The sequence below is a fragment of the Planococcus citri genome, chromosome 5 (assembly GCF_950023065.1).
Source record: "Planococcus citri chromosome 5, ihPlaCitr1.1, whole genome shotgun sequence".
Lineage (NCBI taxonomy): Eukaryota > Metazoa > Arthropoda > Insecta > Hemiptera > Pseudococcidae > Planococcus > Planococcus citri.
In genome coordinates, this window is record NC_088681.1 from 43,936,373 (window position 1) to 43,952,559 (window position 16,187).

General features: G+C 35.9%; 1 protein-coding gene across 4 annotated transcripts in view; it reads right to left on the minus strand.

Annotated features, from left to right (window-relative positions):
- The window catches only part of NFAT (NFAT nuclear factor), a 215,861-nt gene that overhangs the window by 137,740 nt on the left and 61,934 nt on the right, over positions 1–16,187 (minus strand). Inside the window, exon 1 of one of the 4 annotated variants that reach the window (XM_065368756.1) lies at positions 3,818–3,842. The exons of the other annotated variants lie outside the window; for them this stretch is intronic. Within the exon in view, the coding sequence (XP_065224828.1) occupies positions 3,818–3,827 (10 nt within the window). The 5' untranslated portion in view covers positions 3,828–3,842. Of the gene's footprint in view, positions 1–3,817; positions 3,843–16,187 lie in introns of those variants that run through there. 4 annotated transcript variants of the gene reach the window in all.

A 16,187-nucleotide genomic window follows, 5' to 3' on the forward strand; every position in this document is an offset into this window, starting at 1 on the left:
AATACGATATCAATCGGCTAAATTGTTATTATTTCCCTACATCAGTTGGAAAATTTTCAGTCAACCCCCCACCCCCCGCCCTCAAACCGCTATATATTTTCGTTCCTAGAAATGTTCCCAAATCATATTTCTACCGCTGGTCTTGTACTGATAGGTTAAGGTATAAAAAATGAATTTTGTTGAGTAGAATTGAATATTATTTATGATAGGGTTAATTTATGGCATTTCAATGGCGGCACTAGTTTTTGATCACTTTTCGAAGTTCGTGTGAAACGACATTTGCCATTGCCTGCTTTTAAACATATCAACTGATCACGTAACACAACACTTCATCGCCATTATTCATTCAAGTCATGTCATAATAGGAGGACATAGGTGGCGGGTGGGTACTGGGTACTACTTTGATAGCAGTATTAAGCAGTTTAATATTATTTCATTTCTACTTTGATTTAACAATTTATTTCACAGTAGATTTTTTGTCTGTTTTTTTTTCCTAACTAACTCATTAAATATTTGCCTACTACCACCATCATCGCCGCCACCACCACCACCACCACCACCCCCCCAAAATTTTACCGGGCATTTGCCCGGTAAAGTATTAGAGTGCACGCCACTGCATCTTAAACACACGCGAAGTGGGTTAACCAAAAATAATATTACTTAGGCCTAAGATTATTTTCATACACAGATTACTCCCTGACCACATACTTCGACGAGGATCTTGCCACGACCGATTGCAAAAACCAAGTGAAGATACCTTTCAATAGACAGAAGCTTGTGCCTCCTTGACTATTGAAATGTCTCGTTCACACCCTATTATTCTAATATTTTCCCACGTTACTGGAACCCTCTTTACTAAATAGCAATAAATCACATCTTGTAAAGGGCTGCCCTAAGATCTATCACCCAGCAGGTGGAGGCAGATTGCACCATAACAAATGTATTGATTTTTTAGGATGCTAAATTAAATTTTCTGGATGGTTGGATCCCTAGCCTTTCATACATATGTATATGAAAATGAAAATTTCAGCAAATTTTAATGTTTTTACTTTCAACCCAAGGTACCAATGACACGACGTGGTATTTTCCTATTCTCAGGCATTCTTCATGTTGATAGTAATTTTCACATTGAAAATACCAAAAAAGGAAAAAACAAAAAAAAAATAGCAGTTAGGCATGAAACTTCGCATTGAAATTTTTCATTATTTTTTCAAATTTAAAACGAAGTTTTATGGGTGACCCGTCCATAGGACGGGTAATATTTGCTTGTACTATATATACTTATTGAAATTTGTAAAGTGACAACTACGAACAGCTGCTGACAATATATTTCCGATTAAGAAAGACAGGAATGTAGGTATAGGTACATCAGTTTAGGTAGGTATTGGCATCTACCTATAAAATATAAATACAGGGTGCCCAGAAATATCGTGAACCCTAAAGAAAGTTTTCTTATTAAAAACATAGGTTGGCAATGTGAAATAAATGCGTATGATTGGTGGAATATTATATAATCTCATTGTCAGTCTAACAACCAATCATACGCTATCATTATTATCTTTCACTGTGACCAACCGAAATATTTGGCAGAAAACTTTGTTAGGGATTCACGATATTTCTGGGCACCCTGTACATAATAGGTAAGTAGGTAATGCAATATCACGTTATGATAGAGGAAAAAATGTTACATGTGTTGTATCCATACTGCACAGTATACACATATCTATAATCGATAATTAATCGATTTTCTTTAAAATGTAATTTATAAAATATAATCATAGTTTTATTTACATTGTAAATACTTTTTAAGTGTAGTAGATACGCACTCCTGGTCGTGTATCAATTTCAAACTGCCAATAGAGGCGATTGAAAGGAGAATCAAGTAGGTGCCTTTTACCTAAGACTAACCTATGCCTACAAAAAAAAAAAAACCAATACCATAATATAATTTCTAAATAATAAGATACTCTTATGGCTATCTCAGCTCATGCATAATTAATGTCAACAAGCTACTAAAATTTAAGGCGAATTTTCTTTGGAGGGCGGATAGGTACCTATTAGGTAATTAGGTATAATAACCCCAGCATACGAACTATACCTACGAACATTCATGTGAATAGACAGCTGTCAGAACTTGAAAGTATTACGATATTGTACGTATTTTCTATAAGACAGAAATAATTCGCGAGAAAAGAAACATATACTTGTATGTACAGGTACCTATACATGCGGGTAGTATCAGTACACTTGAAGTATTTTAGTTTTTTATCTCCCCCCCCCCACCACCACCCACGTACACAATTACCCATACACATGATTCAGATTGCGTATTCAATCGTCGTGTACGCAGTCAAAATTGAAAGAAAATAATACTCTCAGGCTTAGATTTATTATCGATTCTGAACCAATATCTCGTCATACATAAGTAGGTACTATTTTTTCAGAAAAAACATTACACTAGTCGGTAAACAACGCTGTAGATTTGACGTGAAAACAAAATCTGTACAAAAAGTAAACTATATATTATCGAAAACATTTTAACACACCCTCTCCACGGTTTTTCTTGAATGAAAATCCTCTAGCAACTGTGCATTTCTTCTCGATAAAAACTACTCGTATATATACTATACGTAGAATGTTTACAGCGAGTGAAATTAAAATTTTCAACGTTTTTCGTCGCTTACGTATACTTACTTACTAATACTTACTTTAATCAGTTTTCGTCTGGTGAACAAACGAACAACCAAAAAGTCAACCGAGTGAATTTTTCAACGTTTGACACGGATGGGAAAACATTGGAAATATTTTAAAGTTTGCCACCGGCGCGGCTTATTTCTTTGTTTGCCTTTTTTGCCAGTCCGTTTTGAGAAAAAACAAAGAAAAAAGGAAACTTTCAATAAATTACCAACAGCATCAAAGCGAAAATGGTAGAACGAATCTGGTCGGGTTCATTTAATCATAACAATTTTCAAAATTTTAAAATTAGTATTTTCAAAACAGGTAATTTTGTAGGGGGAAAAGATCTAGGTATAAGAAAGAACTACAGGGTGCACAGAAGTACATGAGTACCCTCAAAAAGTGATAGAAATCGGGCTGGGACAAAATGTTATAACATTAAGCTGATTTTACTATTATTAAAAAAAAAAAACAACTAATTGATGAAAAAGTTTTAAAAAATCATATTCAAAAAAAATGTTTATATATGTAGGTACTCTATAAAAAATTTTTAAAAATGAGAATAAATAATAGGTAGTTATTTTATATTTTTTTTAAATTCAAATTTCATTTAATTATTTTTGATCTAATTTCATTAAAAACAAATTAGGTAGGTATTGATTAAATTTTTAAAAATTATCATAACTTTACGGAGTTTTCCCCGATTTTAAATGATTAAAAAATATTGAACACGATTTGCGTCTTGTACTTTTCCAATCATGTTTAGAAATGTTTTTGCAGCTCAATTTTTCCCATTTTTTTCTCAAAAATTGGTCGATATATCGAAAACACACAACACAAATCCCGAGACAACTAAGTTCAAATATCCATCCATCCGGTTTTTCCCCCATTCAATTCCTTAGAGCTTTTCACATTACTTTATTCATTTCGTTATAGTCGAGAGCTGCATAAAATATGTACAAGTTTGCCACTGATTTAGAAGCTTGCAATCCATCTACATGACGTCTCATAAAAATAAAAATACGAAAACAATGCTTCAAAAAAAGCATTTTAGTACCAATTTATGAACTGATCATTTCTTGTTCAACAATTTTTCAACTCTAGCATAAAATTATAATTTTATAGACAATAATTGACTTACTCAATGTCATATTCCCTTATCTTTACGACGTAAATCTGTATTTACTCACCTGAAACAAAAAAACAAATAATTCATGAAACAAATATAAAAAATACAAAAAAGAAAAAGAGTATCTGCCAGATCAAATTGGATGGGTAGTGAGGATAGCACAGGGTGTTTCATGATGAAAAAAATGTACAATTTAAAACGTACCTTTTACTGACTAATAATACCTACTGAACACGAGCAAAATGTTCAACGAGGCAAAAGAAGGAAATCGTGCTTTAGAAACGGTTCGATAATATAATCCAAAATAGGTTTCTTTGAACTATTCGCTTGACAAATAAGTAGGTAGATACTTTGGTATTCGTATTGAGAGCAAAATTGCACCCATCAGTCTTATAGAAACCTCTTCATCTCACCTTTGTGAAAAAGAGCATCAAAACATTTTTAATAATATCACGAAAAATGAGAAAAAAATTAATGAAATTTTTTTCAAAAAAAAAAAAAAAAATGATTTAAACTTTGAAATTATTCTTCCAATTAAATGAGATTTTTCAAATTCTCTTTTGAAGGCGACACGTGTTCTTGCGTGTCCTCTCAAAACCCATCTGATATTGTACGAACGTGAATTGCGAAAAAAAACGAAGGAGAATTTTGGTCGAATTTAGTAGGTAGGTATAATATACTTTCATTCCGAATTGATAATCACCAGCACAAAATTTTAGCTCCGTAGGTATTGCTGGAGAGGAGATATGGGGTCTCACAGAGGAGGTATTTTCGAAAAAATCGTGTTTTTTTCGCTCTAACCATTATCCAACCAGTTTTGGAAAGAATGGTCCAGTCTCAAAAGATAGCTGCGAGTATTTGAAATTCTGCGTCGACCCAGACCATTGAAATTAAAATTCGAGACCACTTTTTGGGTTCATTGAGCGGTAAAAAGTTTGTAAATCGTTCTACTTTTACACTTAATTATAAATTCATGTTTAGAAAACATTTTTTCCTCTAATATTTCGCATCAGTTATGTCAAAACATCAAAAATTATTACAGATTTTAGAAGCTAAGGAAATATTTTTGAATACAGTGGTGTCAATTTTCAGGTGCATGTCCACGGCCCCCCACCCCCACCGATGGACTTGAAACATATGCCATTCGTTTGTGCTACGTTTGTGCTGGTTTGTGCTGAAAAGTTTTTCGTTTGTGCTGCCCCCCTTCCCGAGATAATTGAGAAAACTTTGGGGGGGGGCTGTAGACATGGGAGCCCCCCCACTTTCAGCTAGGAGGTCCGAAATGGTGTCAATCGTTTGTGCTACGTTTGTGCTGGTTTGTGCTGAAAAGCTTTTCGTTTGTGCTGCTCCCCTTCCTGTGGTATCAAGGGGTTATTTGTGGGGGGCCGTAGACATGAATTTTAAAAAAGGGGTTAGACGAAAGTTTGAAAAGAGAAAAATAGATGTATCTATTGTGCTTCGTTTGTGCTGGTTTGTGCTGCCATTCATAACCCTATAACTCCACCCCCTCTCCCCCCCCCACTGAAATAGGGCTTTTCACCATTTATCAAGATTTTTAAAAAAATCGAAATTTGATCTACACCCCCCACAGAGCTGAAATTTTGCACAGCTGTTCTTGAGGGTCTGAGTAGACGACTCGATTTTTTTCGACCTCAAAATTCAAATTTAGCCCCCCAAATGGACTCCCCATTGTTTTGGGCCCCCTTTCAGATACCTTACTGATGCCCCCCCAGGTCCATATTGAAGAAATATTCTATTTAAACCCCGAGGGATACTTCTACCAATTTTCAGATCTTTTCGACAATTTTTCGAAATTTTGTACTTTAGTCAAACATAGACTGAAATTTCTTCAACTCAGACTCGGAGTTTTTTGAAAATTTGAAAAAACATGAATTTGATCTACGCTCTCTAGAGAGCTGAAATTTTGCACAGCTGTTCTTGAGGGTTTGAGCAGACGGCTCGATTTTTTTCGACTTCAAAAATTGAATTCTACCCCTCCATCGGGGGCACCAAAAATTTGTACATCCCCCCCCCCCAAGGTCCGCTAGGGGTTGAAATTGAACGGGGCTAAATATGAATGAAGAATAAGCTCTGGAGAACAATTGTGGCCTCACATGGGTATCATGCTGGTCTGAATTGTTCTTCGAAGCTTGCATTACTTACTCACGTAGTTGAGTCTCAAAAATTTTTCCAAGACGCAATGAATATTTGCTGAATTCAGATTTTAAAAAAATGAAAAATATAAGCGAATCTTTATTATATCTGAGATATGGAACACCTGAGACGGGCATGCAGATCCAAAGAGATGAGGTAAGATAGCCCCCCCTCGAGTACGTGGTCCTTAATTATACGCATGATGATTGTTTTTTCGAATTTCATCGCTCCCAGTAGCTAGATTTATTCATAATCCCCAAAAAATAAGATTCTGAAAATAGCTCCAAAATTTTATTTTGACCCGTGTCCAAAATCCCCTGTTTTTTATGGAAATTAACATAGGTAGGTATGAGAAACACGGCAAATTTATTTTTCAGCATGATAATTCGAAAAAAAAAGTTTTTACTTGCAAATCCTATGCCTATATTAAGTGTACTTGCTTCATTACGATGCATTTTGGACGAGAAATAATTGAGGTAGGAAGAGGAGAACTAAACCCCCGAAATTGAGGTCAAAACCGGGGAAAAAAGTCGATTATGAGTAAATTTTGGTATGGCCGTCTTTTTGCATCATGAAACTGGAAAAACCGCCTGGGGTGAACATCGCAGAAAAATTTCTACTTTAAGTGGCTCCTGAGGTGCACCAAGTTTTTTTTAATTATGAAAATTTTTCGAATTTGAGAACTTTTCTGACTTGAAAGTCGAAGTGAATACTCAAATAATTGTATGTATTTGGGATACGAAGGACTCGAGACAGACTAATGAGCGTGAGAAGAATAGGGGTTATAAATGTACAAAAATTTTTAAAATCGGTATTTTTGTGATTGTAGTACGTTTTATCATCACATTGACTTCTTGGACCGTATAATTAAGAGATACGAGCTCCGAAGAATAATTGATTCCGTGTGACCCTTTTTTTTTTTTTAGAGGAAAAGGCTTCATGTACCACAATGCATATTTCGCCCGTATTAGCTTAAAAACGGTATGCGCAAATGAACGCATTTGCACAGTGAAAGTATACTCATAGCATGCCCATGGGAGGGGGATAAAGTTCAATGCTCCCAAATTTCGAAATTGGGTATATTATTGTAATTTATGTAGGTACGACATTGACTTCTTAGATCTTGTGAGTAAGAAATGCAATTTGATACCCATGTGAGGCCACAATTGTTCTCCAGAGCTTATTCTTCATTCATATTTAGCCCCGTTCAATTTCAAACCCTAGCGGACCTTGGGGGGGGGGATGTCCCAATTTTTGGTGCCCCCGATGGAGGGGTAGAATTCAATTTTTGAAGTCGAAAAAAATCGAGCCGTCTGCTCAAACCCTCAAGAACAGCTGTGCAAAATTTCAGCTCTCTAGAGAGCGTAGATCAAATTCATGTTTTTTCAAATTTTCAAAAAACTCCGAGTCTGAGTTAAAGAAATTTCAGTCTATGTTTGACTAAAGTACAAAATTTCGAAAAATTGTCGAAAAGATCTGAAAATTGGTAGAAGTATCCCTCGGGGTTTAAATAGAATATTTCTTCAATATGGACCTGGGGGGGGCATCAGTAAGGTATCTGAAAGGGGGCCCAAAACAATAGGGGGTCCATTTGGGGGGCTAAATTTGAATTTTGAGGTCGAAAAAAATCGAGTCGTCTACTCAGACCCTCAAGAACAGCTGTGCAAAATTTCAGCTCTGTGGGGGGTGTAGATCAAATTTCGATTTTTTTAAAAATCTTGATAAATGGTGAAAAGCCCTATTTCAGTGGGGGGGGGAGAGGGGGTGGAGTTATAGGGTTATGAATGGCAGCACAAACCAGCACAAACGAAGCACAATAGATACATCTATTTTTCTCTTTTCAAACGTTCGTCTAACCCCTTTTTTAAAATTCATGTCTACGGCCCCCCCACAAATAACCCCTCGATACCACAGGAAGGGGAGCAGCACAAACGAAAAGCTTTTCAGCACAAACCAGCACAAACGTAGCACAAACGATTGACACCATTTCGGACCTCCTAGCTGAAAGTGGGGGGGGGCTCCCATGTCTACAGCCCCCCCAAAAGTTTTCTCAATTATCTCGGGAAGGGGGGCAGCACAAACGAAAAACTTTTCAGCACAAACCAGCACAAACGTAGCACAAACGAATGGCATATGTTTCAAATCCATCGGTGGGGGTGGGGGGGGGGCCGTGGACATGCACCTTCAATTTTCTGATCTTTATTTCTAATCCACTGAAAAAAAAACGCCAAAAACTTTGTGAAAAAAAAAAACTATTCTTTTACCAAGTTTTTTGTCTATGAAGAAATGGCCCTCTTTTCAAAGTAAAACTGGGTACTACCCTAGTTTTCACTTCTTTTCTCATAATTGAAGTAAATTTCACGCGCTTGCTCCTTTATTCCATCACCAAAGTATAATTTGTATTTAATAACTAGACAGGTACTTCATACCTTATTTGTTCAATGAACAATTAACAAAGCATCATCTCACCCCATCAAGTCGAATACTGGCAAACTGCTTCGTTAGCTATCTCTTTAATCAAGAACGGCTACCTTTATTTACATAATTTTAATTACTCGCCAACTTCAAACGTAAAAAAAATCATCAAATTTACTTAAAGATTCGGAACTTATTTTACTCGAAGAAGTAGGTAGTAGGTAATTAAGTAGGTATAATTTCTATCGAGCATAAACATCTAATTCTATCACTATATATAGGTATATGTACTTCTACAAATTGCACAGAATTTTCAAACAAAACAACCAGATAACCGGACAGGTACTCGAGTAATCGAGTATAATTATAGCTAACCTCGCATTTTTTTTTCTAAGCATATTCTTTAATTGAAACAGCAACTATTCGAAAATAACACACGTTCTCGTATATACAATTGACCCTGAGTAAGTGAGTATATGTGAGTATCGACACTTATTTGTGATTCCAAACTCGCCACACAACTTTAACGCCTGCGATGCCTGTAAACATAATGCTATACATATGTTTATGTACCTAGTTAGACTTAGGCACAGTTTCAAATTAAAATTGAAATTTAGAATTGATACAACGCGGTGAGAGCGAGAAAATGAAGAATCTCGAAAGAATTATTCATTGCGACACCGATGGTATACCATGTTCAAACACACACAACCAGCCAAATAGCGAAGCTATCACAGTTATCATAAATACCTATCTTATGTATATTCATAGAACGCGGACATTTTTTTCCTTCTAGCTAAATCTCCTTTTTGCATTTCGAACATACGTAGCAGGCAGTACAGTAATCGATATTTGTATGTAAATTATTACAAGTTACGCGACTGGATATTATAAATACAGCTATGACTGGTAAATGCGGAAAAAATCATTCGATAAGAAATCAATTCCTCATTCATGAATAGCACAACCTTAGGCCTACCTGAACCTATCTATCTAGTCTTCGTCGTTGAACAAAATACGAGAAGCAATAAGATACCGGTCGACTAGCCAGTTCTTGATCCAAGCACAATATTAGATACCTAGGTACCTACCAAATGTCAAACAGTAAAATACTTGGCTAAATTATCGCACGTGTTCTGGGTATGCGTATGTATATAGTACTGTACCCACTATGTATGTAGATGTACGAAATATATATATAGATAGATTGTATGTAATGTGATATGCAGGATGTAATGTACCCACGTTAGTCACTGTTCCACGTGCATGATGCCAAACCATACAGAACACCAGTCTAAAACTGAGATCTATGTAGGTAATACAAAACATCAACATAATGAGGAATGATTAAGCAGTGTGCTCAAATTTTAAAAAGCTACACCAACAAATCAAAATTTCATAAATCTTAATTAAAAAAAAAAAAAAAAAAAAAAAAAAAAAAAAAAAAAAAAAAAACTGTCTCAATCTTGTTTCAAATAAGAAGATATACTTACGTAGGTTAGGTACCTATAATGCTTTTTAAAAATGCAAAACTTTACCTGGCATCAGATGCTTTTCGGTGTTAAGTAATCCCGAAAAGCTTGACGTTTGCTTTTCAGTTGGATAGGTAAATTATAAACATCTCCAAACCACTTCCAGTAATGTTGTTTACGCTTCAAAATGTCACTAACTAAATAAATTTTTCAAAATAGGTATAGATAGGTACGTTGTGGTTGCGTTAAAATAAAACTTTCAAAAAACTCGCTTCAGACGTTTAGTTTTCTGAATAATTAATTCTCCATCATTCCAAATCGATAATTTTTAAAATTTTACCATAACTTGAATAGACGTGAGAAGATGAAGAAAATATTTGCTGGTTTTGAAAAAAAAAAAAAGGGTAAAACCGTAAAACGTGACTGAAATTTTAATTTAACATCAAATCCATCATCAAAATGCACAGGATATTTTAACGTAGGTAAACACACTTCAGATAACAAACTGCATGAAAACAATGATAACTGATAAAGCAGGTTAGGAAAACAGAAGAACTTGTCAGCTCCGCCCATTTTTATCATATCGAGAATAAAATTTGCAAATTGCTAGATCATCCCATCAACCCCTTCAAAAGGAGTAGGTTTAATTTTTCTTTTGAAGTTGGGAGAGGAAGAGGATACTAACAACATCCAATGACATCTTCACCCCCTGGAGGAAATTGACGAAGATTTCATGCGGTACTTCCCACTGCTGGCACACTGTGTGAGTGCAGACTTTGAAATGTCTCGAGGAGTCGCCTACCACATCACAAAGAGATTCAAGAGTTGGGATACCTTGAGGAAGAGGGGAGCTACCGTGTGGGACCTAGTAGAGCTAAAAAGAGAGGGTAAATGGAATGGGAACAAAATCGAAAACTGCATACATGTACATATAATATGATAACAAAGGATAGATATAATGATAAACCAACTACAGAAAACTTTTTAATAACCCTTAAAAATTTAGTACAGAAATGCGTAGACCTCAAGATCAAGAAGTTGGCTATCCCAAAGTTAGGCTGTCGATGAGATGAGCTCTGGGCTGTTAAATTACAGTAATTTATTTGCTGGTAAAATACAGCGGTAATATACGGTAAAATATGGTATTTTACGGGAATTTGTGGTATTTTACTAATTTGGATATGAAGAGTTATTTTTTGTAGTTTAACTTCAAAGTTCTGAACTTTTGACCTGCCTCTAAAGTAAATTTTCATCTGTTTTAGGTGTTATTAAAGATTATAGAAAATTTTTCATGGACATTTTTTGGAAATTTATGGGGAAAATTTTTGGTAACTTTCAAATCATAAATTTCCATGGAAATTTGAAAATTTATGAAGGAAAGATGAAAAAAAGTGTTAATTTGGCTTTTTGGTAAATTATGGTAAAATACGGTAATAAACTTTTGGTAAAATACTGTAAAATGCGGTAAAATACCGCCGTAATTTACCGACATAAATTACCTTACAGCCCTGGATAAGCTGGATTGGCTGCTGGTAAGGCACTCATTATAATAGAGTTCTTCAGGAATACGCCAATCACAGTCAGAGTCTGCAGCCTCCTTGGGAGTCAAGAAATGTGATAATGACAATCAACACGGGACTTGAAGATAGTATTAAGATGTAAATAAAAAGATTCTTATATATGTATGTAGTAGAGACTGTCACGATGCGTTGTACAACGTACGTTGTTTACATATATCGGCAGCGTGCAACGCGTTGCCGTGTTCAAAAAAACAACGTCCAACGTGAACCACACTGTACGTTCCCTCATAGAAAATCACTACTAGCGACTTCAAAAAATTACTAGCGTTTCTGAAAAAGTTACTAGTGATACCGAAAACGTTACTAGCGCTTGTACTGACGCTACTAGTGACCAGCTCGACACTACTAGCGACCAGCTTGATGCTACTAGTGACTGACTCGGCGCTACTAGCGATCAGCTTGGCACTACTAGCGACTTTCTCAACACTACTAGTGAATGATTTAACGCTACTAATGACCTAGCCGACACTAGTAACGATTAAACTGACGCTACTAACAGCTATGGCAGGTACCTACAATTAGTGAAACATTTGAATTAAAGAATTCCCAAAAACCATCTTTTTTTTTGGAATTATGAATTATTGAAAAGTTTCCGCTTGGGCCAGATCATTTTCCTTTTTCTTTCTTCCACCAAAATTAGATAGTAGCAAAATTGACTTCTCACATCACAAATAATAATGCGATTTTTTTACTTGATTTTTTTTTAAAGGGGTCCTCTGCTGCATTTCAGTCAAACTACCAGAATCCTCAATCTAAAACTCCCTTCTTTTCACCAAATATCTGGAAACAATCATTTAACATTTCAATTTTTTGCATACATAGAAATTTTTAAAATTCGGAGAGAGAGGGGAGGGGAGAGGAATGGAAAAAAGTCCATGATTTTTGCTAATAAAGCCTAAATTCCAGTCGAAAAAAGAAAAAAGAATTCGAGGTACCAGCCCCCTTGGAGGGGGAAAGGAGGGGAGAGGAACGGAAAAAAGTCCATTTTTACGAATAAAGCTTAAATTCCAGTCAAAAAATTAAAAAAAAATTTCGAGGTACCAGCCCCCTGGGAGGGGGGAACGACGGTTAGGGGACGAGGAAGGGTCCATTTTCGCAAAGAAATATCGAATAAGAGTGTATGATATCCATTTAATTTTTATCTAGAAATATTAACACAGCAGAAACTCAGTTTTAATTTTGTAAAAAATTATCAAACTTGAAATTTTTCAAAGTCCAGAGTGCTAAAAAGTGCATATAAATGTTTCAAACACCTCATCTTCCAACTTCCTCAGTGGCCTAGTTGGTTAGGCAAGTGACTAGAAAGTGAGGGATTGCAGGTTCAAACCCCACACCAGGCATGACATTTTTTTGATTTTCAAAATTTTTTTGGGGAGAATTCGTTGTTCTAGGAGGGTCTACAAGTAAATAGCTGCCATTAACATGTTTTTGCCATGATTTTCAGTGCAAAATGCGCAAATTTGCGCGTGTCACTACTATTGACAAACGTTACTAGTCATTACGTCATTAGTAATGTCTGTCAGTAGTAGTGACGCTACTTACCGAAAAAGTTACTAGTATTTTTTTTTAGTAATGACGCTAGTAGTGATTTTCTATGAGGGTTGTCAACGTTGCGCAACGCCGATATTGCCGATGCTTGACTGCGATGACTCATCCTAAACTCCATTATCTAACACCTGTCCTTATCTGCCCTTTTCAATACATTTGAATCATTGCAATCAGCTGTTTTAATATTTTATTTGAAGTGCCATCTTTAAAAACATACTCGTCGTTGCGCGCGCATGACTAGAACCACATATCGTAGCCTGCCGACGATGCATCATGCAACAACAACAGCATCGTACGTTGCCGTTGTATGGTGTATCGTCGCAACTCGATATCGCGTTGCCGTTGGAAATAACGCCAACATGATGGTCTCTAGTGTGTAGTTTGTAAGAGGTGGTCAGCGCCGAAGAAATATAAATAGACATTTTCCACCACATTTTTCCACGTGTCTGTGGATAGGGTTTCAGTGTCGCTAGTAGTTTGTTAACCTGTAAATATGTCCCCTTTACTTGTATACCTATATTTTTTCTTAATATGTAGGTACATATTTTTTATTCCCCAACCAAACAAGAAGAAACTCTAGAAGAAAAGAAAAGCCAAATAATCCGATGGTCAATTTTCAAGATGAAGTGGATACAGATAGCCTATAAATGTAACATATATGTATTGTTTAATTAGAGAATAATAACAATCTTAAATGTGGGCAGTTGGTGAGAAGCCAGTAGCAAGTGCATTGACCGCCCCATAAATATGCCAATGTACCTAGTGGCTTTAAACTAGGGGCCTCAACTTGTTGGGACCACCCCTAGGCAAAATTACTCCCCCTTCAAACTTCACCCCGAGATGGGTTGGGGGCTCAGTCACAATCCAAACCGGTACACGTGTTAAAGAAACCTGGGAAGTGACAACCAGGCCTTAGGCAACCGCCTTGGGATTTGGGTCAGGGTGGCCAATCCGCCCCCCATTCCCCTTCCTGTCCCTTGTCTTAATCTTGGGGTGAAGCTGTAATTTTACTTTAGCGATAGTATTAATACTCTAGTAGCCTCAACCAGGCCTTAGGCAACCGCCTTGGGATTTGGGTCAGGGTGGCCAATCCGCCCCCCATTCCCCTTCCTGTCCCTTGTCTTAACCCTTTGGCAACCAATTATGTTTTTTTCGAATTTTCAATTTTTTTTTTCAAGAAAATAATTGCTAGTACTCTCCTAAACGCATTTGAGCTGTCGGAGAATTTTTTACTCCTCTCCTTGGAGCTCCACTGGCCACCCGAAATTTGAAAAAATCGGGACATATATGTCCCACTGGTATTTTATGAATTCTTAGTGGGACGTATACGTCCCACTGGTTGTGAAATCAAACTTGAAAAATTACGCCATCTATCGGGATATTTGTAAACTAGGGTGAACTAAAGTAGGTATGATTCTGGTCTGGCAGTGGAACTGCTCTACCAGTGGGACCAAATTACATTGCCTTAACGCTTACAAGCTGGAACTGCGGGATTTTTTGTTATGGTCACTGGGATACCCTTTTCCCGGCTGTTGCCAAAGGGTTAATCTTGGGGTGAAGCTGTAATTTTACTTTAGCGATAGTATTAATACTCTAGTAGCCTCAAGATTAAGATTATTTTTCTATTATTTTGAAATAAAAACCTCGGCGCCTAGTGCAACTGGGGTTTGTAATAAAAAAAACACTATCTACCATTGAGGATGATCTAGTGATCTGAAAATGTTATCAAAAGAATTTTGGACGACAAGGATCAACTTCCACTTGTAATTTCAGAATCTCAGCCGGAGGCCAGTTCGCCCCACATAACCCACTATGCTCTTACTGGTAACTATCGTTTGCAAATTACTGGCAATTTTTTTCGGTAAATTACCTACCTACTGGTAATTTTCTTCACCAGTGATTTTTGTTTGATCAATGATGATTTCTGGTAAATTACTGATTCAGTGATTCTGTGCAATTTACAGGTGACTTTACATAGGTACTTACCTACTCGTAATATTGGGCCAAAATTTCATTTCATAGAAATTCTATAGTTTCTTTGTTTATATACATGAAACTCATTAGTCTTTGACAAACTTAATTGCATGTAAAATGGGTCGTTTAAACATTTCCCAAACCAAACCAATAGGTACTTAATGCTTATACAATAGTTTACAGGTTGAATCAATAACATCAAAAACTCGAAACCATCAAAACAGATAAACTGAAAGAAAGTGATTTTGAAAACCATATCTAACCATGCTTAACCATCTACATTATAGAATAAAACACATTTGCTCGTATGATACCTATACTTCACTAGGCATAACAGTTGCACTGCACTCAACGTTAAAAAATATAAGTATGTAAGTAAATAAGATGAATATTAAATGTGACACTTAGAGGAGGGATCAAAGTTTCCTAGTTCCTACTTCACAACATTTATCAATAGGTACCTATCTGTACATATTGATAAGACTATCTAACTGAAACTACTACAAATATTCTTTTAGTAGCGCTAGTTTATATGAAATCGAACCACCAAAATGAACTCCGATAACCATCGAACAATAATCTACCTACCTATATCGTTCACTTTTGACATAGGTAATTTTATAACCCACAATGAAGTAGAGAGAAATTATATAGTTTCAAAAGCTTGATCCCATTTCTGAAGGTGTTCTTACTAATTTACAAATTAACGCGCATCTCACCTTACTTATAAAAGTTTTGAAATATTCACAATCACATGATAAGGAAATGTCTATCTATACTGTATATTCTATACCAACGTTAATCTGACCACTAGATACATCATTTTAAAAATTGTCGATATTGTACTTGTATTCTAAGACTAAAACAGGCGAACCTTGAATTTCGTCCTGCGAAAATTACTTTATCAATATCTAATCGACTTACTTACTAGTTAGTTTCCACGTTATTATGAATAATAGAAGAGCAACGTTATCAACAAATCTTCATAACAGACTGCATGAGAGAGAATGACCTTCATCATAACTCATGTATCTAATATGAAAAAAGAAAGCACTTCTTCAAGTTTTCATACAGGAAATTAGGCCAACTGCATTTACGATTTAAAATATGAATTATTCAATTCACATCTATAGCAAAGGCGAGTAGGTTCCTCCTGCAAAAATAATCACTTTTTAGTAGGTAGTCTTCAGTTTCCCATCCAAAGTTGGTCATATTTTTTTTATTTTTTCAACTCGAACT